This window comes from Chlamydotis macqueenii, chromosome 14 (assembly GCF_036417535.1).
Source record: "Chlamydotis macqueenii isolate bChlMac1 chromosome 14, bChlMac1.mat, whole genome shotgun sequence".
NCBI lineage: Eukaryota > Metazoa > Chordata > Aves > Otidiformes > Otididae > Chlamydotis > Chlamydotis macqueenii.
In genome coordinates this window covers 11,084,886-11,103,626 of record NC_141569.1, presented here as the reverse complement: position 1 = coordinate 11,103,626, position 18,741 = coordinate 11,084,886, and the positions used below count along the sequence as shown (strand labels likewise).

Here is an 18,741-nt window from a genome sequence, read left to right as displayed (position 1 = left end):
TCCCGGGAGCCGGGACCGAACCCCGCCCCCGACGCCAGCCGCCATTTTGTGCGGCGTTGCCATGGCGACAGGCCGCCGGGGACCGCCGCGTCCGCGCCGCCGGAACGGATCACGTGTCCCGCGCGCACGTGGCTGGCACGAGGAGGCAGCTCGGACTACAGCTCCCGGCGTGCTGCGCGCAGCCGCGCAAGCGCATTGCGCGCCATGGGGGTGCTCTGCCGCTCCTCCTCCCGCCCAACCCGCCTGCCCAAAGCACGGCGGGAGCTGCGAGTCTCCCTGGCCCCGCCCCCTTCTCCTCCATAGGCGGGCAGGAGCGAGGCTTGCCCGTGGAGGCGGGAATGCGATGTTGTGGGAGCTTCTGATTGGCGGTGCCGGATGCCGTTCCCGGGCGGGGCCGGGGGCGGTGCGCCCGAAGGCGGAAGCGCAGCATGGCGGCGGGTGCGGGCGGGCTGCTGGCGGCCGCGGCGCTGCTGTTGGCGGTGGCTGGGCCGCGCCCGGCCCCCGCCGAGCTCACGGATGGCAACAGCGAGCACCTGAAGCGGGAGCACTCGCTGATGAAGCCGTATCAGGGTGAGCGCGGGGCCGGGCGGGGCGGGACGGGACGAACACCCCGCGGCGGCCCGGGCTGAGCCGCGCTCTCTCTGCGCGTTGCAGGCGCGGGCTCCGCCGCGATGCCGCTGTGGGACTTCACGGGCAGCACCATGGTCACCAGCCAGTACGTGCGCCTGACGCCCGACGAGCGCAGCCGGGAGGGCTCCATCTGGAACCGCGTGGTGAGAGCCCGGGGGGCTCCGGCGGGGGGAGGCCGGGGCGGGGGCCCGCGGTGGCTCTTGGCCTGACGCCGCTGGGCGATGTCTCCGCACAGCCCTGCTTCCTCAAGGACTGGGAGCTCCACGTCCACTTCAAAATCCACGGAGCCGGCAAGAAGAACCTGCACGGGGACGGCCTGGCGCTGTGGTACACGCAGGAGCGCCTGGTGCCAGGTACAGCGTGCAACTGGGGGCCCCCTGGCCGGGCTGAGGCCTTGGCGGCACTTGTAGGTGCCCTGGAGCTGCCCCGGGACTGCCCTTGGAGCTGCCACTGGCCTGGAAGGTTTCTCACCAGGGAGGGTGTTTGAGCTGCCCTCTGGTTTCAATAGATTGGGATGGTGTGTCCTGGAAATAGGCGCTCTCAATCACCTGCCTGGCAGTAAAGAGCTCTTGCAGCCCTTCTCACTAGAAGTCTCTGAGCACAAATTCCATCTGAGAGCCTTCTGTTCCCTATGTTCTGCCTTGTTCCAGGTCCTGTCTTTGGCAGCAAGGACAACTTTCATGGACTGGCTATTTTCCTTGATACGTATCCCAACGACGAAGCGACAGAGGTGAGTAGTTCAGGGAGTTCGTTCAGTGCCAAGGAGCCTGTTTCCTCACGGCTTTGTAGTCCAAGTGCTTCCTGCTTGGACTGAGGAAAAGTCCTTACGTGAGACTGGGCTGCTCTTCCTGCCGTGGGAGCTGATAAAGGGAAGAGTTTGTACGTGCATTAACGGAGATAAGAAGGTCCTTGCTCTGTTCTTCTGCTGTTGACTACACAAATGTTCCCAAGGCTTATTCTCCTCTGGATGAGAGTGCGGCACAGAGCTGGTGTAAACCGTGCCCTACCTATTACGTAAAGTTAGAGAAATCCGCCTGAAAGTGTATTAATCCCAAGTGCCATTTCCTGAACTTCTCTGTGCTTTGGTCGATCACTCTATATTGTTTCTGGCCTTATTCTCTATTTCGAACCTGAGTGTCCCTGGAAGAGAAACTCCCGGGCCGGCTTTTTGCTCCAGAATTCCTCGTGGCTGAAATACAGATCAGTCCCGCCAGGGCTGTTGGTCCTTTTCTTCTCTCCTGCTCCATGTTCGTGGATCTCGTTACAGCACAACCAGAAAACGTAACTGTGCTATTGAGATCTGTTGTACTGAAAACATGTCACTTGAGTCATAAAGCTGCTGGAAATGACCCTGTCCCCCTGTTGTCTTGATGCTCACTGGGAGGTGAATTCTTGCCTCCAGTTGGCCTCTCCTGGTGTATGTGATCGACTGACTAGAAAGCTGCTAGGTTATGCTGCTCAGACGAGATTTCTGCCCATTCTGAGTCCTGTGCTCTGCTCCTACACCTCTTACCCGGCCTGCTGCTTACTCTGCAAGTCTGGGGCAGCCTCATTGCCCTGGCCGCGCAGTACGGTGTGGGCTCAGGGGGGATCTTCATACAGAAGGTCAGAAACGGCTGCTCTGCTTTAGTCAGAACAAGCTCTCACTCAATTTGGAAGCAGAGAGAATGAGCCTTGATTTCATTGTTCTGCCCTCTGTACCCGTCTACGGCAGAGCGGTGGCTGTTTTGCGGTGCCTTGCTGAGATCCTGCTCTCGCTGAGGTTTCATAGCAGACAGGGGAAGGTGGCTCTCGGTCTGCAGCTTGAAGGCTCCTGCAGACTGAAAGCGGCAGCGCTCTCCTCCCTGCAGCGCGTGTTCCCTTACATCTCTGCCATGGTGAACAACGGCTCCCTGACGTACGACCACAGTAAGGACGGGCGCTGGACGGAGCTGGCAGGGTGCACCGCCGACCTTCGGAACCAGAACCACGACACTTTCCTGGCAATTCGGTACTCCCGAGGCCGCCTGACGGTGAGATGTGGCACACACCTTCTCCACGGTGCCTCACACACGTTAGCTGGGGTGGTGCTGAGGGGCGGGTGTTGCTGTGTCCGTAGGTGACGTGGAGATGGTTTTTCAGGCTCGACCACCTGCGCCTCTGGCTCCGGAAGAGCTGGAGGGGGGCAGGATGGCGGCGTGCGTTCTTGGTGTGACGCTCCTCTGGTCTTGCAGGTGATGACTGACGTGGAAGACAAGAACGAATGGAAGAACTGCATTGACATCGCAGGGGTGCAGCTGCCAACTGGCTACTTCTTTGGTGCTTCTGCTGGCACCGGAGATTTGTCTGGTGAGAGGGGCCTTTGGTTACGGGAATACCTGCTGCTTGGAGCCTGGAATAGAATGCTATAGGTGCATTAGATGGCTTTGCTGGCTTTTTTTTCCCCTGAATTGTTGAAATCTTGAAACCCTGTTGGGTAGGGACCCGTGGCTTGAGAAATGAGACACCTGAGAGCTAAGGAGCATCTCAAGTTGCAGTTTGATACCTGGGGTGTGAGGTTGGCTCGAGAGGGGGGAGCTGGACCTGGCAGGGGACGGACCGGAGGCGCTCTGAGCGTGTGGACATCTGTCTGATGGTTGTTTCCTAGACAATCACGACATTATCTCGATGAAGCTATTCCAGCTCATGGTGGAGCACCCTCTAGAAGATGAGACTGTTGACTGGACCAAGATTGAGCCTAGTGTCAGCCTCCTTAAATCACCCAAAGGTGAGTTTCTGGGCTTCAGAATCGTTGGTAGAGCATTGGAATGCTGGGGCTGGACTCTTAAGGGTGTTTTGAGAGGCGTCAGAGCTGTGAGCCCCTGCAAGACCCCGCAGGAGCCGAGGCTGGGTCGGTCTCTGTAGCTGTTCTTGTCCTTGCAGACAACGTAGATGACCCGACGGGGAATTTCCGAAGCGGTCCTCTGACGGGCTGGAAGGTGTTCCTGCTTCTGCTCTGTGCGCTGCTGGGCATCATCGTCTGCGCTGTGGTGGGAGCCGTGGTCTTCCAGAAACGCCAGGAGCGGAACAAGCGTTTCTACTAGCGAAGACCTGGGCCGTGACCTGTGCCCAAACCCATCTTTTCTACCGGGAGCTGTAAAAACTGTGGTTTCTAAAAGCTGTTTCTGAGAAGTATCAGAAGTATTTTCTTATTGTCTGTCTGGCTGTAACCCCTGCCTGGCCCTCGGTGTCTGGCGGGTTGGACCGAGGGGGGCGATGCCCCCTGGGCCCCCCAGGGCTGTTCTGCGGGAGGATGGAGCTCGCTTCTTCTGTGTTTTTCCGACACTTCCCCCACCAGACGAGACCTGCCGTGCTGCCCGCGGTGGGGGGGCGAACAGTGGCGGCTGTGAATGTAAGGGGGCTGTGGGGAGGGGGCTGTGAACGGGGCATTAAAGGACTGACACCACCTGCGGCTCTGGCTCTGTCTGCCATGGGAAAAGGGGGGCTCTGCTTGGACGGGGGCGGGGGGTAGGAAGCCTCAGGGGGGCTGGGAGAGGTGGGCGGGGTCGTTGGGGCTGGGCAGGAGCGGGGGTGCTGTTGCCCCCGGGGGTTCCCAGTTTGGTGGGCGGTTGTCCTGGGGGGTGGTGTTCCCCGGAGGCTCCTGGCTGCGGACGCACGCTAAGGAGGAGCGGCTGTCCCGGAGGTTTCCGGCGCGGTGCCCGGAGGCGGGGAAGCCCCAGCCGGCAGTGGGGGGCGGGGGGTGCGGGCCCCCGCTGCCCCGGTCCCGCCCCCCAGCCCGCCTCGCCGGCCGGAACGGCGGGGCCGGGCCGCGTTTCCGGGGGGGACGGAAGCGGCGGGGGGCGCAGCCAGCGTGTCCCGCCGTGGCGGGGCCGGGCGAGCGCCATGGGCCCGGCCCGCCGCAGGGCCGCGCTCCGCCTGCGCGGCGGCGGGTGAGCGGGGAGGCACCGGGCGAGGGGGGGGGGGGTGGCTCAGGGGTCTCGGCGGGCGGGTGGGTGGGGGGGACCCCGCCGGCCGCTGACTCCGCCCCCCCCCCCCCCCGCGCTGTGTCCCAGGTCCCCGCCGCTCCTGGGGCTGCTGCCCGGCAGGTTCTCCGTCTTCCCGCTCTTCTTCCTGGCGCTGCTCCTGGGTTTCGCCTCGCTGCTCTGGCTCCAGCTCAGCTGCTCGGGCGAGGGGCCGGTCCCCGCCGGCAGCGGCGGCGGGCAGAGCCGGGGGGCTCCCCGCCAGCCCTGCCCGCCCCAGGCCCCGCTCCCGCCGGGGGACGACGAGCCGTCGTGGGGGCCGCACCGCCTGGCGCTGCTCGTCCCGTTCCGGGAGCGCTTCGAGGAGCTGCTGGCCTTCGTGCCCTACATGCACCGCTTCCTGAGCAAGAAGAGGATCCGCCATCACATCTTCGTCCTCAACCAGGTGGATCATTTCAGGTAGTAATCTCCCCTCACCGCGGCGAGGCCCGGCAGAAGAAAGGAGTGAGGGGGCCCAGCTCCAAAACTCTGTCCCCGCTGAGAGGGTCTCCCGCTTGCCTCTGCTGGCGTGGAGGAGTGTAGGGCCTGGACAACAGGGAGTCAGGGCCGAGGCGTGATGCTCTGCCCAGATTTCCTCTCTCTAGAGCTCCCAGAAGGACAAAGCAGTATTTTACTTCTCTCTTCCTAAGTGAGAAGAGAATGATCCACCCCCAGATATTCCAGCTTTCCCCCCGTGTCACAGGACTAGAGCAGCAAACATCTGGGGATGCTGAAATTCAAAGAAATCCCGTGAGGTGTTTGGAAATGCAGCTGCTCGCCCCATGCTCGCGCTCTGGTACCTCCCTGCGGCCCCGGTGGGTGCTGTGGAGCTCCCCAGCTGGCCTCGGGCAGGACGGCGCTTGCTGTAGCCCCTTGGGGTCTGCAGTGGCTGAACCCCTCCATGTCACCGTCGGGCTCAGCGTGTGCTGCCTGCGTAGGGAGAAGCAGGGGTGCAGTTTCAGGATGGTGGCACCTGGTGCTGTGGAGGCAGGGAACGCCGCATGTTTGCGTGTGTCCCCGTTTGGGGACTGGTGGAACATTTAGCATTGAGGAGCATGGGAGACGGAGGTGAAGGGACAGCAGCTGCTGTGCGTGGCGCTGAGAGTCCCCGGTCCCGCGGCAGGTTTAACAGGGCGTCCCTGATCAACGTGGGCTTCCTGGAGAGCGGCAACGACACCGACTACATCGCGATGCACGACGTCGATCTCCTGCCCCTCAATGAGCAGCTGGACTACGGCTTCCCGGAGGCAGGGCCCTTCCACGTGGCATCGCCGGAGCTGCACCCGCTCTATCACTATAAGACCTATGTGGGCGGCATCCTGCTGCTCACCAAGCAGCACTATGAGATGGTGAGCGCGTGGGTGGGACGTCCCGGCCAGTTTGGGGCAGGGGCTATGCCGTTGTCTTTGTGAACAGTCATACGTTTTGTGCTCCATGCTTGGGATGGGGGGAAAGGAGTCACAGTGGTTTGGGGACAGAGCCTGTGGTGTGAACTGGTGGGGAGCAGGAGAGGGGAGGCTGCGCTGGTGCTCAGGGCTTCTGATGTTGGTGTCTATTCCTCTGCGGCGTGTGGAGTTATGCTGGACTGGACCTCAACCAGAACGGTGCCTCTCTCATTTCAGTGCAATGGCATGTCCAACCGCTTCTGGGGCTGGGGACGGGAGGACGATGAGTTTTACCGACGTATCAAAGGAGCTGGTCTCCAGGTAAAGGGTGCTCTGTGCCTTCCTAGGCTGAAGTTTCCCTTCTCCTCATCTCCCCACCTCGCCCCCGCCTGTAGCTGCCCTGGTTGGGACCTGGGGAAGGCAGCCCTTCTGTGCTCCCCGCTCCGCTAGCAGGTGCAGTGGGTATGGGCAAGTTTTCCAGTAGCTTTACAGAATTCTTACTCTCCTTCCAGGTTCGACGTCCCTCTGGAATCACAACTGGATATGAGACTTTCGAGCACCTGCACGACCCAGCCTGGAGGAAGAGAGACCAGAAGCGCATTGCTGCGCAGAAGCAGGTGAGACCTCCATCTGGTTGAGGGGAACCATGGGAGATTTGGGTTGTGATCACCACGTGCTCTGAGCCCTCCTTTCTCCTGTCCCCCCCTGCCAGCTGTGTGCTCCCTGCCTGGGCACTGGGTGCTTCCCCCTCTGCTGGAAGCCAGCGCGGGCTGAATGGTCTTTCTCTTCCTCAGGAACAGTTTAAGGTGGATCGGGAGGGAGGTCTGAACAACGTGAGGTACCGAATCGAGTCACGGACAGCTCTGAGCGTGGCAGGAGCCCCTTGCACCGTCCTTAATATCTTGCTAGACTGTGACACAAGCGAGACCCCTTGGTGCGTTTTTGGCTGAGCCCGTCTCCAGTGCGCTGGTCGTGTGCGCTGTGCTTGTGCCAAGACGCCGTGGCTGCCGCCGAGCTGCTTGGAGCAGGCAGGATTTTTGCAGCAGACAAGTGTGGCGGTGCTGGCGAGACACAGAGGAACAGAAAAGGCTGAGAACTGGGCTTTGCTGGGACCAGCAGAAGAGGCTGAGAGTGGGACTTGCTGGAGTTGCTGCAGACACTGGTGCTGCCTCCCAGGGCAGGTGCAGGAGACAGTTCACCTGCATTGGACATGGCTGAGCTGCAGCCCAGCTCAGAGGACAATAAAGAACTGTCAGGGCACCTGTGAGTTGCGAATGCCCTGGGCTGTGCCACGCTGCTCCTTTTCCCTGCTCCCTTCTCCTTACGGGCTTCGGTGCACCAGTTTCTGGCTTGGCCCCAGCTATGCTCTGCCTGGAGAGGCAATCTGCTCTGGTTCGGAGGCCAAGCCAGTCTGAAACGGGCTGTGAGTGTGCTGTGGTCACTTCACTGCAGGAAGCGGTCATGGTTGAGCTGTGCCCTGAGCCCCAGCGTCCCCAGCTCTGCTGAATGTCAGCAGTCGAGGTGGCTTGCCTGGGCCAGTGAACAGCTCGGGGAAGGTGCCCGGGCAAAAGGCCGTGTCAACCTTGGGGTGGTGGTGAGCCGAAGACCAGGCAGATGCACCCTGCAAACCCCAGGTCCCCAGGAGCCCAACTCTTGCGGTGACTTGGACACCTGCTGCTGTCAGAGCAGCCCGTGGGAGGCAGCAGCACTGGTGCTTCGTGTGGGGAGAGCACCCTGGGACAGGAGACAGGAGGAGGAGGTGACTGTCCTCTGGCCGCTGGGAACATGCCTGGGTGCTCCGCAGTGCCAGACAGGAATGGGGGAAACTGGGAAGGTCCCAACAGGTGAGGAAGGGCCCTGGGGGCTGCCACTTGTTCGGGTTTGGTAGAAATCCGCCACACCGGCACCTTTTTGCTGGGAAATGGGATGTGTAGAGCCTGGGACCTGGTTCTCAAGCCCCTGGCAGGAGCAGTGGCTGTGGAGCAGTGCCCAGTCCGTGCGTGCTTGTGCTGGGAGTGAACAGGTGCTGTGCCTTTAGGCTATTGCTGCACACCCTGATGTGCTGAGGGGTGGCAGAGATGCCCCCAACTCTTAAGGGAGACCCCTGCCAGCTCTGGGCTCCTTTCCTCCATCACCAGCCTGGTCTGGCTGCCTGCTCGGGCTGCGGGGTGAAATGGTGGCGTGCCTCTCTAGAGCGGGGCGTGCTCAGGCTGGCTCACAGATGGTGCCTTGTGTGGGACTGCACTGGCTCTTGGGTCCTGGCATGCGTTTTGGGTGCTGCTGCCTCCTCAAGCTGGGCAGACCCAGCCGAACAGCCGGTCCCGCTCTGTTCATCCCCGTCACCAGCGCTGGCACCGGGCCCTCCGCGTTTCCTGGCCCCCTTCTGTCCTCGGCCCCTGCCTGGTGCTTCCCAGAGCAGTCGCTTTGCCGAGTGCCTGCAGACGTCCCCAGACAGAAGCTGTCGCCATCCCAGGAAGCTGAGCGGCCCTTGGGGACATGGCACCTCCGGGGAGGAGCGCCGGGATGATGGAGGCAAAAGCGTCAGAGCCAAGTGTGGGGGTCCTGTTGGGGCATCTGGAGAGATCTGCGCCGTCTGCTCTCTGTGCTGCTCCAGAGCCGAGTGAGGAGTCTGGAGCCCTGCAGAGTGGGGTGCAAGGGGGGCTGGCTCCTGAGGAAGGGGTCGAGGTGGCAGTGCAGGGCGGTGAGGATCAGGCCGTGCTGCTTTGCATCCTCCGAGGCGCAGGCAGGCCCAGCGTGTGCTCCTCCCCAGCTCGGGGCCTTGTCCTTGCCCCAGGGGGCCGCGGGGACGTGCTGCCCAAGAGCTCCCGATGGCCCCTCCAGGCCGGCAGCCCCACAGCAGCGCTGGTATCTGGCACGAAGATTGCAGGTGGGCTTGGGCGCATGGTATGCTGCTCCAGAGGTGTTCCCAGGACCTCTCGTATCCCTTGCTGTGGTCAGCCAGAAGGAGATGTTGCCCAGCAGCCCCGCTCCTGTCTCTCCATCGCACAGGTTTCGGGATCAGCCACCTGTACACCAGCCACTTACCAGCGCCTGATCCACGGCCAGGGTTGGTGGAGGATCAAAGTATTTCTCTGCGCCGTTCAAAATAGATGACACAGTTTCGGGCAGGTTTCATGAAGCTGTAGATGTGCAGAAACAGAGAGCATATGCGCACCTCACGCTTCGCTCAGCGCTAAAGGCTCCTCTCCCGCTGCCTGGCAGCTATTTCTCGGCTCCGCTCGCAGCCCCCTCATCCTCTGGTTGCTTTTGTGGAAGAGGCGCCGTGCTGGAGACCCAGCTTCCTTTTATAGCCCTGAATGTGACTGGGAGGTCGCTCAGCTCTCTGTTCTCCCCCACGCACTTTGTTCTTAGCAATGGCCCAGCGGGACGGGATGAGGTTTTTCCTCGTCGCCTTTCTGCAGATGGATAACACCCTGCCTGCTGTCCCAGGACCCTGCGGAGCCGAGCTGGAGGCCTCCCAGCATTCCCATGCTTTCTGCAACCCAGAGGAGGGGGTCAGGATGCTTGGAGGCAGAGAGAACCTGTGGAGTCCCAGCCCTGCCCCTCTGCGACCCCACTTCTGGGGCCCAAATTGCTGTCAGCAAGGCTGAGCAGAGGCTGCTGCTGGTTTTTATTGCCAGGTTGTTTTAAACTGGGCAGTGCCTGGAGCCGTTTGCTGGCAGCCACGTGGAATCACTGTAGTACCATGATGGGGGGACCCAGGGGGCTGAGGTAAGCAGAGAGAGGGGCTGGAGCATCTCTGCCCAGGAAACGGGGCATCCCTTGCTGCTGGCAGGGCCGAGCCCCGGGGTCCCGCATCCCACAGAGACGTGCTCAGGGGAATGCAGCCCGCAACGGAGACGTGGCAGCAGGAAACGGGGCAGACAGGAAGGAGGGGTGCGGCTGTGACCAGCACCCGTTGGAGTCAGCCTGGCATCACTGCAACCTGCCCGGACGGATGCCCCGGCGGGATGCCGTTACTGCCTGCTGCCGCAGGCGTGTGCCTGTCCCTCTGGCAGGGGCTCAGTGGCCCCGCAGGCTGCCGGCAGTGCCCCACGCGTGGCTGAGCTGTGGGCAGAGGGCTGGGGCATTGCGGATGCGTTCCCAGTGCTGGCAGAATGGGAAATGGCACTGTTGCGATGGCACCCCTACTCAGAGGCCACGTGTGCTGCTGCTCCGGCGTGCAGCTGGATGGTGAAAAGGAGCCGCAGGGAAGACGGAGGCCGGGGACGGAGGGAGCAGTTGCACGGCTTGGCACCGCACCGCGGGTAATGTGAGCCTGGCGAGCAGCGACCGGGGACAGTGTGTGCGTGTGGGTGAGCACTGGCAGCACAGCTTGAGGACTCTGGTGTGTGGCGGGGGGAGCTGGCAGCAAGCAGGGCCCGGCAGTGAGCACGCCGGATGCCTGCGTCCCCAAACCTGGCTGGAGACAGTGCTGGTGCGATCCTTCCCCCAGGGAGAGATGGGGGCTCTGCACGGGGTGCTGTGGGGACAGAGCAGGGCTGCTGCAGGCGTCCCACTCCCTGAGGCGGCTGGGACAGCGAGTGACCAGGTATCCCCCAAAAACCGTCTCCCAGCCAGGACGTGGCAGGGCTGATTCGGAGCGATGAAGCGTGTGTCTCGCCAGCACCAGGCCAAGCACTGGGGTGGGGGGCAGCCCCCCAGGGCTACTCCTTGCCCCCACCACTAGCCCATGGAGTGAGCTGTGCGGCACAGGCTGGCTCCTGCCCACCCGTGGGTGCTGTGCTGGGAGGACACGGGGCTGCCCTGAAAGAGGTGGGTGCAGAGATTAAACCACGGAGCCGAGACCCCTTTCCCCCCAGCGTGGGTGAGCAAAACGCCCCGGGGGCTCAGCCCGAGCCCGGGGTGGGCGATGGGGCCTCTTCCTACCAGACCCCCCCCTACCCCGGGGGGTGAGGGGCCACCGGGGCCCGGCTGGAGCCGCTGCGGCCGGTCCCGGGGCTGTAGCTGAGGGGTTGTTTTTTTTTTTTTGGTGGGGGGTGAGGGCAGAAAGGGTGGTCGGCGCTGCAGGCAGCCAGCCCCGCCCCGCCGATGGGCACGACCGGGCCATCCCCCTTCCTCCTCCTCCTCCTCCTCCTCCTCCTGCCGCCCGCCTCCGCGCCGCGATTTGCCGGTGCCGGCTCCGCCCGCTGCCCGCGCGGTCGCGACCGAGGGGCCGCGTTCAAACACGGCGAGGGAAGGAACGGGGCCGGGGGTGGGGAGAGAGAAAAGGGAGCCGAGCCAGGATCGCAGAAGCCGCCGGCATGGTGAGTGCGGGACCGCTCCGCTCCGATGCGGGCAAACCCCCCCTACGCCCCCCCTCCCCCGGCGCGGTGGGACCCTCCCCGGTGCTTTCCGCGCTTTGTCCCGGGCCAGGCCCCGGGGATCGACCTCCCTCTCCGCCTTCTCCGTGCCGGAAATTCCGGCCGGGCTCGGTGGGGGCTGCGGGGAGGCGCGGGGGGGGCTGCGGGGAGGCGGGCGCGGGGCCCCGCGCCCGCCTCCCCGCAGCCCCCCCCGCGCCTCCCCGCAGCCCCCCCTAATTAACACCCGGAGAGGATGGGAGAGGGTTTGTGGCCGTATCCTGCCCGGGCAGGGCTCGACGGGGATTGGGACCGGATCTCATCCGCCGCCCCGGGAAGGAGCCAGGCTGGCCGGACCGGTGTTTTGCCGCCCGGGGGTGGTTGTTGGGGTGGTTGAGGGTGGGGGGGGCGGCACATATCTTGGGGCTCCCCCCGCCAGGTGCTTCCCAAACCTCCCACAACCTGACCTACTTCTTCAGCCGCCTGTGCCGGGAGGAGGCTGCCGCGGGGGGTTTGCTCCCGGCGGATGCCCCGGTGTCGGGGGGCTGGATGCTGCCAGCTTTCCCTCTCTCCATCCCCCACTACGGGGACATCCATGTCCCCTGTCCCTGTGTACAACTACAGGCAGCTCGGACCCTTCCCAAAGGGTCTGTCCCCACTGTCCCTTCGTGGGGTGCGGATGCCCGGAGCAGGTGCTGGGCTCACAGAGGGAGGTGACAGCGCAGGCCAGGAGCTGTCAGACAGGTTTGTGCGTGGCAGCAATTAAAAGCTGGGGTGTTTGTTTACCCGGCGTGTGGTGCTGAGAACCAGGACAGCTTCCTGGGTGTAACCCAGCCCGTGAGCCCTCGGCGAGGCTGGGAGCCACTGAGGGGGCTCTTCCTTGCCCCGGCCACGCTCGCCATGTCCCCTCTGCCGGGGCTGGCTGCGAAGGGCTGCGACGGCCATCGATCTCCTCCCTGGTGCTGGGGAGCCAAGGCCGAAGGCATCCTTGCGTCCTTCCTCCTCCGGCCACCTGCACAGGAAGCTGCATTGTCCCGTCCGCATCCTGCCCCTTTCCACCACGTCCGGCGATGGGGTCCGTGACACGCACGCTGCAGCTGGGCTGTAGCTGCCTTGTCCCTGCCCAGTGTTGGGGTGGGAGTGCCTGCGGATGGAGCAGGATCACGGGGAGGGCGTGGGAGCTTGCTCTGCGTGGTGTGGGGAGCCCATGCTGCGCGGGAAGCGTCCCCTTGGGCAGGAGAGGTGCCCATCCCCTGCGCACTCTGGGGAGGCCAAGCCTGCGACTGGGCATTCCCAGGGTTGTTTTGTGGAGGTCTCTAGAGGGTGTTTGGACCCTGAGGTCCTGGTGGGGCGGCTCAGTGCCGTCAGGCCAGGGCTGGCGTCAGGCCCAGGCAGGTGCTGCCGGCTCCCGAACTCGCCCGCCTGGCTGGGCGGCAGGTGCCTGTTTTGGTGGCAGCCCGGGCCGCGGGCGGGAGGTGGGGCTGGGTGTGGGAGGGAGGCACTCCGCCATGCAGGGGGGCAGCAGGGGGGAGCCCCCGCCCCGCCACGGCTTGCCCGGTGCATGCTGCACACTGGCACCCTGCTCGCTCCACTCCTGGCGGGTGCCTTCCAGCGCCAGGAGCCCAGGTTGGTCCTTGGGGCCAGCTGGGAAAGGGGGTGCTGGGGGGCTCAAAGTCCCGGCTGCTGGGCGTTGCTGACACTGTCTCTCCTTCAGCAGTGCTGGTACCGGGCTTTTCTCTAATTCTCCATGGCAGCAGCACAGGGTCCTGTGACCTGTGAGCCCGACACCCGCGTCCTCGGCACCTACCTCTCCTCGCAGCCCGTCGGCGTTGTCGGCAGCATGGGCAGCGTGGGCAGCCTGGTGGAGAAGCAGGACCTGTCCCCCCTGGAGCTGCGGGCCCCGCTGGGGGGCTCACGGGGGCTTCGGCAGCCCGACGGCTTGCTGCGGAAGGGGCCGAGCCAGCGGGAGCTTTTTGGATACCTGCACGGGGCCAAGAAGGAGACGCGGTTGGAGCGGAAGCATCAGACATCAGGCGCCTGCTACAAGCGGGACTACGAGAGCGACCGCGAGAACCGGTCCCCTGAGCGCTGCTCCCGTGAGCATCACCGCGGGGCCGACTTCTCCAAGAGCTCCCTGCCTGAGAGGGGCCGCTTCGACAAGGTGAGGCTGTGGGCGCCGTGCTGGGCCCTGAAATATGTCTGTGAGGGGATGGGGCTGGAGCAGAACGGTCCCTGCCCTGGATGGGATGTGGGGATTTGAGGATGTCCAGGGATATGGGGCAGGGAGCAAGCGGGATTCTCCCTAGCTCAGGGTGCCTGCGTGTGCTGGTGGGGGCTGTTGGGCTGACCCCGCTTTTGTTTTTCAGTGCCGTATCAGGCCCTCAGCATTCAAGGCGGTGGCCGGGAAGGGGCTGGTCTCCATGCAGGGCCTGTCCTCATCCAAGGGGCAGAAGCTGTCCAAGAGCAATGGGAGCCTGCACACGCTGCTGTCGCAGAGCAGCACGGCGGCCTCGCAGCACGGCCCGCTCCGCACCCACCTGCTCCACGCCATCAGCCTGGACGAGGCCTCTGACTCCAGCCACAACTCCATCCAGAGCTTCCCTTCCTACGGCTCCCGCCTCAAGCCTGCCCAGGGCCAGTTCAGCGCCTCCATGGGCCACATCAACCACATTGGGGGCTCCTTGGACAGGGTCTCTCGGAGCCCCAGAGAGCCCCTGGCCCCTGAGAAGGCACCCCTGTCCTGCAAAAGCATGGCCACGCTGAGCCGGCTGCAGAGCCCCGGGGAGCCCCCGCCACCCTACGAGTTCACCTACTCGCTGGAGGACGCGGTGAAGCAGCTGGAGGACCGGTTGCAGGAGACGGGAGGAGAGCTGCGGCAGCTCAAGAGGAGCCTTAGTGAGACCGAAGACCCCTTCACGCAGGTGAGCCGTGGGGCTGGGGCTGCGCTGGGTGCCCCAGGCAGGGGTGTGGGGATGTGGTGTCTGGGTGGAAGGAGCAGTGAAGGAGCTAGTGCCCTGCTGTGGTGGGCGATGGGCTGGGAATGTCCAAGCGTGGGACTACCCAACATCACGGGACCTTCTGGGATCCCTTCCTTGGGCTGCCCTGTGCGGTGGCAGGCCTCGGACTGTCACCATTATCTACCTCCTGCAGGTGTTTGAGGACAAGCAGCGGCTGTGGCTGGACGAGCTGGAAGATCTGAAGCAGATGTACATGGCCCGGCTGCAGCAGGTGACGCAGCAGGCGCAGCGTGGGCAGCGGGCGCTGCAGCTGCAGCTCTACAAGGCGCAGCAGGAGAAGAAGCGGCTGCAGGAAGAGCTGAGCATGCAGCAGTGCCAGTGCGAGGAGACCAAGCTCCGGCAGCCCCAGGGCGAGCGCGTCAGCCCCAAGCTGGAGGAGACCAAGTGGGAGGTGAGTCCCCTTCTTTCCCTGCCTGTTGTCACCCTCCTGGCTGTGGAGCCAGAACGAGGGCAGCAGTTCTGTGCTCTGGTGTCATTTGTGGCCACAGGACGGGGGGATGAGCCAGGTGTGATGCTTGTGGTCTCCCAGGGATGCTGTGGTGACAGTGTGGGGTGCTGCCACCCCTGGGGTCCTGCTTCCTTAGCCCTTCCTCACCGCTCGCCCGTTCCCTGCAGGTGTGCCAGAAGGCAGCAGAGATCTCCCTACTGAAGCAGCAGCTCCGGGACAGCCAGGAGGAGATGGCTCAGAAGCTGGGTGAGATCTTCAGCCTGAAGACACAGCTGCGGGAGGCCAAGGCGGAGGTCCAGGCCAGGGACTCCCAGCTGGCACAACTGGCAGACTCCTTCCAGAGCCCGTCGGAGCCCGGGGCCTCGCTGCCGCTGGGCGACGACCCCATGCCGGCGTGCCAGGACTTCCCTGGCTGCGAAACTGATGACTCCAAGTGCCGGGGCCTTCACAGCGACACAGCGGAGCCCCTGGAGCGGCAGGTGGAGTGGCTGTGGGCAGAGCTGCTGCGGGAGCGGCGCCAGGGCCAGCTGCAGGCTGTGAACTTTGATCTGGAGAGGAAAACCTGGCAGGAGGAGAAGGAGAAGGTGCTGCGGTACCAGCGGGAGCTCCAGGCCAGCTACATGGAGATGTACCACCGGAGCCAGGCGCTGGAGAGGGAGCTGCGGCAGCTGCGGTCGGAGCCCAGGGATGTTGGGGCTGACTCGCCGTGGATTGAGCGGGTGGAGTCCTCAAAGATCTGAGCAGTAGAATGTGGGACTGTGAAGGGGGAAGGTCTCTTGCTGCTGCGACGGAACAATCTCAGGGTCTGTACAAGGACTGGCTGCTCGGTGCTGCCCTGGGGTGGACTGGTTGCGACAAGGGAGCTTTTCCTTCTTGCAGCGGTTCAGGCCCTTCTGGGGGGAGGGTGTCTCTGGAGATAGGGGGGTCATCTGTGCCAGGGTCAGGGTCTTGCATGCGCCCTGTGCTCTGACTCCAGGAGCGTTTGCCCTGTGATTCCTTCTGCCATGGGGGCAGAAACCAAGCGCCCTGGGAGACATTTCCCGTCCCTCCTGCTCTGCCACTCCTGTTCCCCATAACTTAATGTCTTGCTAACGAGAGGCTCAAGCCCTATCCCCAACCCCGCTGCCTTGCTGGGGCTCGCAGTGGCTGCCCTGTCAGCAGTGTCCTGGGACCAGTGGTACCCTGTGCCTGGACTGGTGCCACTGGGAAGGCAGAGGAGGAAAGCCCAACAAGTGCTTGTACTGCAAGGAAGGGAGACAGCTGCCCCAGCACCTCTGTTGGGGCTTTTCGTGTCACATGTCACCAGTATTGGGGTTGCTCTGCAATGGAGGGTGGTTCACGCAGGGGCCCTGCAGCAAGCCCCTGGGCTGTGAGGGGTGAGTGCCTTGTGCAAGGAGGGAGGGGAGTCTGGTGCCCTGCCACACAGGGAGGCTTTTGGGGAGGGGGAGGAGGATTGGGGCATTTGGGCAGGGTATCCCCACATCACCCCTCCCAGGGTGGGTGAGGAGCAGGGCCAGTGCAGGGGGAGAGCAGGCCCGAGGTGCTGAAGGAGCCCAGCTCCGTGCCTGTGACAGCGGAGCCACATGAAGGCCTGGCCCGGCGCTCCTCAGCCTTTCCTGCAATAAACCCGGATTTCACTCTTTTGGCCTCTCAGCTTTTGCTTTCGTCCAGCGCGGCGGGGGGTACCGGGGGCTCTCGGCCACGCAAAGGGGGAGCGGGCTGGCGGGGGCCCGGCTCTGCCCGGGGAGCGGGCAGCACCTCCCTCTGGGGTCCCCCCACGCAGCGTCGGGGAGGGAGGCGGCCGGGGGCTGGCGGTAGGACCGGTCGGCGCATCGCAACGGGGTGAGTCACGGCCGGGCCCCGCGGGGGCGGGCGGACGGGCTCCCGGGGCGCTGCCGCCGGGACAGGCCGCACCCCCCTCCGCGGGAACGGTTTGCCGGCCCCAACGACGCCCGGCCCTATACCACCCGCCCCGCCCCCCGCCGCCCGCGGGAGTGGTCCCTCCCGGCCTCGCTCCTGGGGGCCGGAGCGCGGACGCCCCCTGGCGGCGCGGCGGCCCCAGCCGTGCCAGCCCTCCCGCCCCGCTCCACCTCCCCGTACAGAGCGCCGGGACCACGTCCTAAAAACCCCACAGAAACCTTTATTCACCCCCGCAGCGCTCACCCCCTCCTCAGTCAGTGCTCTCGGCAGCGTCCCCCACAAACGGGGGGACGAGGACCGGCCCCCCGCTGCTCATAGCGGCAGGGGCAGGGCCCCCACCTCCTCCAGGCACTCATCGTAGGCCTCCTGGTACTCCTCGTGCGGCTTGATCATGATAACGCAGGTCGGGCGCTTCGAGCCGGCTGCGGCTCCCAGGTCCTGCGGGAACAGAGCGAGGCTGGGGGAGAGGCCAGGGGGTACCAGGTCCCCCTCCTCCCGAGAGGAGAGATTTGTCACCAATGCTTTGTGTCCCGGTCTAACGTGGGGAAGATGTCTGTGACAGCCCCTCTGGCCCAAGCCCTCTGGACTTGCGCTGGGTTCAACAACTCTTTTCGCAGCTCATCTCCTACATGCTGGGCTGGCACCAGCCTCACACGCTGCATTCCTTCCCCGAGGTGGGCAGCCACGGTCTGCAGAGCTACCTGTACAAGGGGCGAAGTCCCAAAGACATCAACCTCCTGTCCCCAACTCCCAGTCTACAAAGGGGAGGATGTCCCACCACCACATCTTGGCCCGCGTCTCATTTCTGCAAGCAGCCAGGTCCCGGCTCACAACTGAGCGGGGAAAATGGCTCTGTCCTGGCTCTGTCCCAGGGAGCTCCCACCCCAGCTGCTGCAGGGACTCAATTGTGGCAGAGTTCTGCGGTCCCACAGTGAAATGCTCCTACACCCATGCCGTGACCAACTGTCCCTCTCGTGCCCTGGCCACAGACAAGCACCCGGTGCTTTATTCAGGCACCAGATTCGCGCCTCCCCGGGAAGGCTCTGGTCACAGCCCGGGCTGGGCGCTGCCCACCGGGATCCTGCTCACCGGGGCGGGTTTCTCCCGGCTGCACAGCCCCAGCCCCTTACCGATTTGGATGGGACGTACGCGTAGGGGAGGCTCCTGTCCTCGCACATGATGGGGAGGTGGCAGTAAACATCGATAGGCAGCGTGTCGCCGGCCAGCACCGTGATCCTGCGGGGAAAGCCCGTGTCAGCGGCGCGGCCGGGCCGGGCCGGGGCAGCGGGGCCGGGGCAGCGCTTACCCCTTCTCGCCCTTGTTGATGAACTTCTGCACCTCCTTCACACCGCGACGGATCTGCTTGTGCTTGGCCGCTGCAAGAGAACCACGGCGTCAGGGGGCCGCGCCGCCACGGCCCGGTCCCGGTCCCGCCCCCGCCATGCGCCGGTGCCAGCCAGACCTTTCCTGATGCACTTGTAGAGCTTGCGCGTCAGCTTGCGGGAGGCGAGCGGCTGGGCGATGGGGTTCAGGAAGTCGAGCTGCTCCTGGTACGAACGCTCGGGAGTTCCCTCCGCCGCCGCTGCTGCCGCTGCCGCCTCCGGCTGCTTCTCCCGCGCCATGGCCGCACCGCTGCCGCTGCCGCTGCCGCTTCCGGGGCACGCGCTGCCCGGGACAAACGATTGACAGCTACCACCTCTGTGCCAGCCAATCGGCAACCCCCTTCGGCGCTGCCCGCCCACCGCGCCGGCCAATGGCAAGCGCGGCTCTCCCACGCCCGCCCCTGTACGGGCTCCCGGCCTCCTGCCGCCCCCCCCCCCCCCCCCGCCCAGGCCACGGTTCCGGGGCTCCCCTCGCCCCGGGGCTCCCTCCCCGCCGCCCCTCACCGACCGGGGGCCGAGGTGTCAAACACACGAGAACGAGTTTTCAACACAGGCCTTTACTGGGGTGCGAACCCCAACAGCGCAACCGCAGGGAGCTCCCCTGCAGCCCCGGGGTACAGCCAGCCGCCGGCACAGGGCTGGGCCCTGACTCATCCCAGCTGGCCAAACGATGATCTTCTCC

The 18,741-nt window shown here is 64.7% G+C and overlaps 3 protein-coding genes across 5 annotated transcripts; all 3 read left to right on the top strand.

Annotated features, from left to right (window-relative positions):
• The first annotated feature begins 422 nt into the window (after positions 1-422).
• On the top strand, positions 423-4,054 carry LMAN2 (lectin, mannose binding 2). The gene is made up of 8 exons (XM_086759181.1): positions 423-570; positions 655-773; positions 866-983; positions 1,281-1,360; positions 2,481-2,642; positions 2,844-2,958; positions 3,257-3,376; positions 3,532-4,054. Exons 1-8 carry the CDS (start codon positions 429-431, stop codon positions 3,690-3,692), a joined length of 1,017 nt encoding a protein of 338 aa, XP_086615307.1. The 5' UTR covers positions 423-428; the 3' UTR covers positions 3,693-4,054.
• Positions 4,055-4,424: 370 nt separating this feature from the next.
• B4GALT7 (beta-1,4-galactosyltransferase 7) lies at positions 4,425-7,259 on the top strand. Its single transcript, XM_086758956.1, has 6 exons — positions 4,425-4,538; positions 4,662-5,027; positions 5,731-5,956; positions 6,230-6,313; positions 6,505-6,609; positions 6,787-7,259. Exons 1-6 carry the CDS (start codon positions 4,492-4,494, stop codon positions 6,940-6,942), a joined length of 984 nt encoding a protein of 327 aa, XP_086615082.1. The 5' UTR covers positions 4,425-4,491; the 3' UTR covers positions 6,943-7,259.
• Positions 7,260-11,155: 3,896 nt separating this feature from the next.
• Positions 11,156-16,399, top strand: N4BP3 (NEDD4 binding protein 3). Of its 3 annotated transcripts, none has more exons than XM_086758600.1 (5): positions 11,156-11,259; positions 13,010-13,453; positions 13,659-14,213; positions 14,443-14,700; positions 14,925-16,399. In XM_086758600.1, exons 2-5 carry the CDS (start codon positions 13,040-13,042, stop codon positions 15,495-15,497), a joined length of 1,800 nt encoding a protein of 599 aa, XP_086614726.1. In that variant the 5' UTR covers positions 11,156-11,259; positions 13,010-13,039; the 3' UTR covers positions 15,498-16,399. The 3 variants fall into 3 exon arrangements, with proteins under 3 accessions (XP_086614726.1, XP_086614728.1, XP_086614727.1); XM_086758602.1 differs by having other exon boundaries at positions 11,239-11,259; positions 13,007-13,453; XM_086758601.1 differs by lacking the exon at positions 11,156-11,259 and adding an exon at positions 11,589-12,036.
• The last annotated feature ends 2,342 nt before the right edge of the window (positions 16,400-18,741 follow it).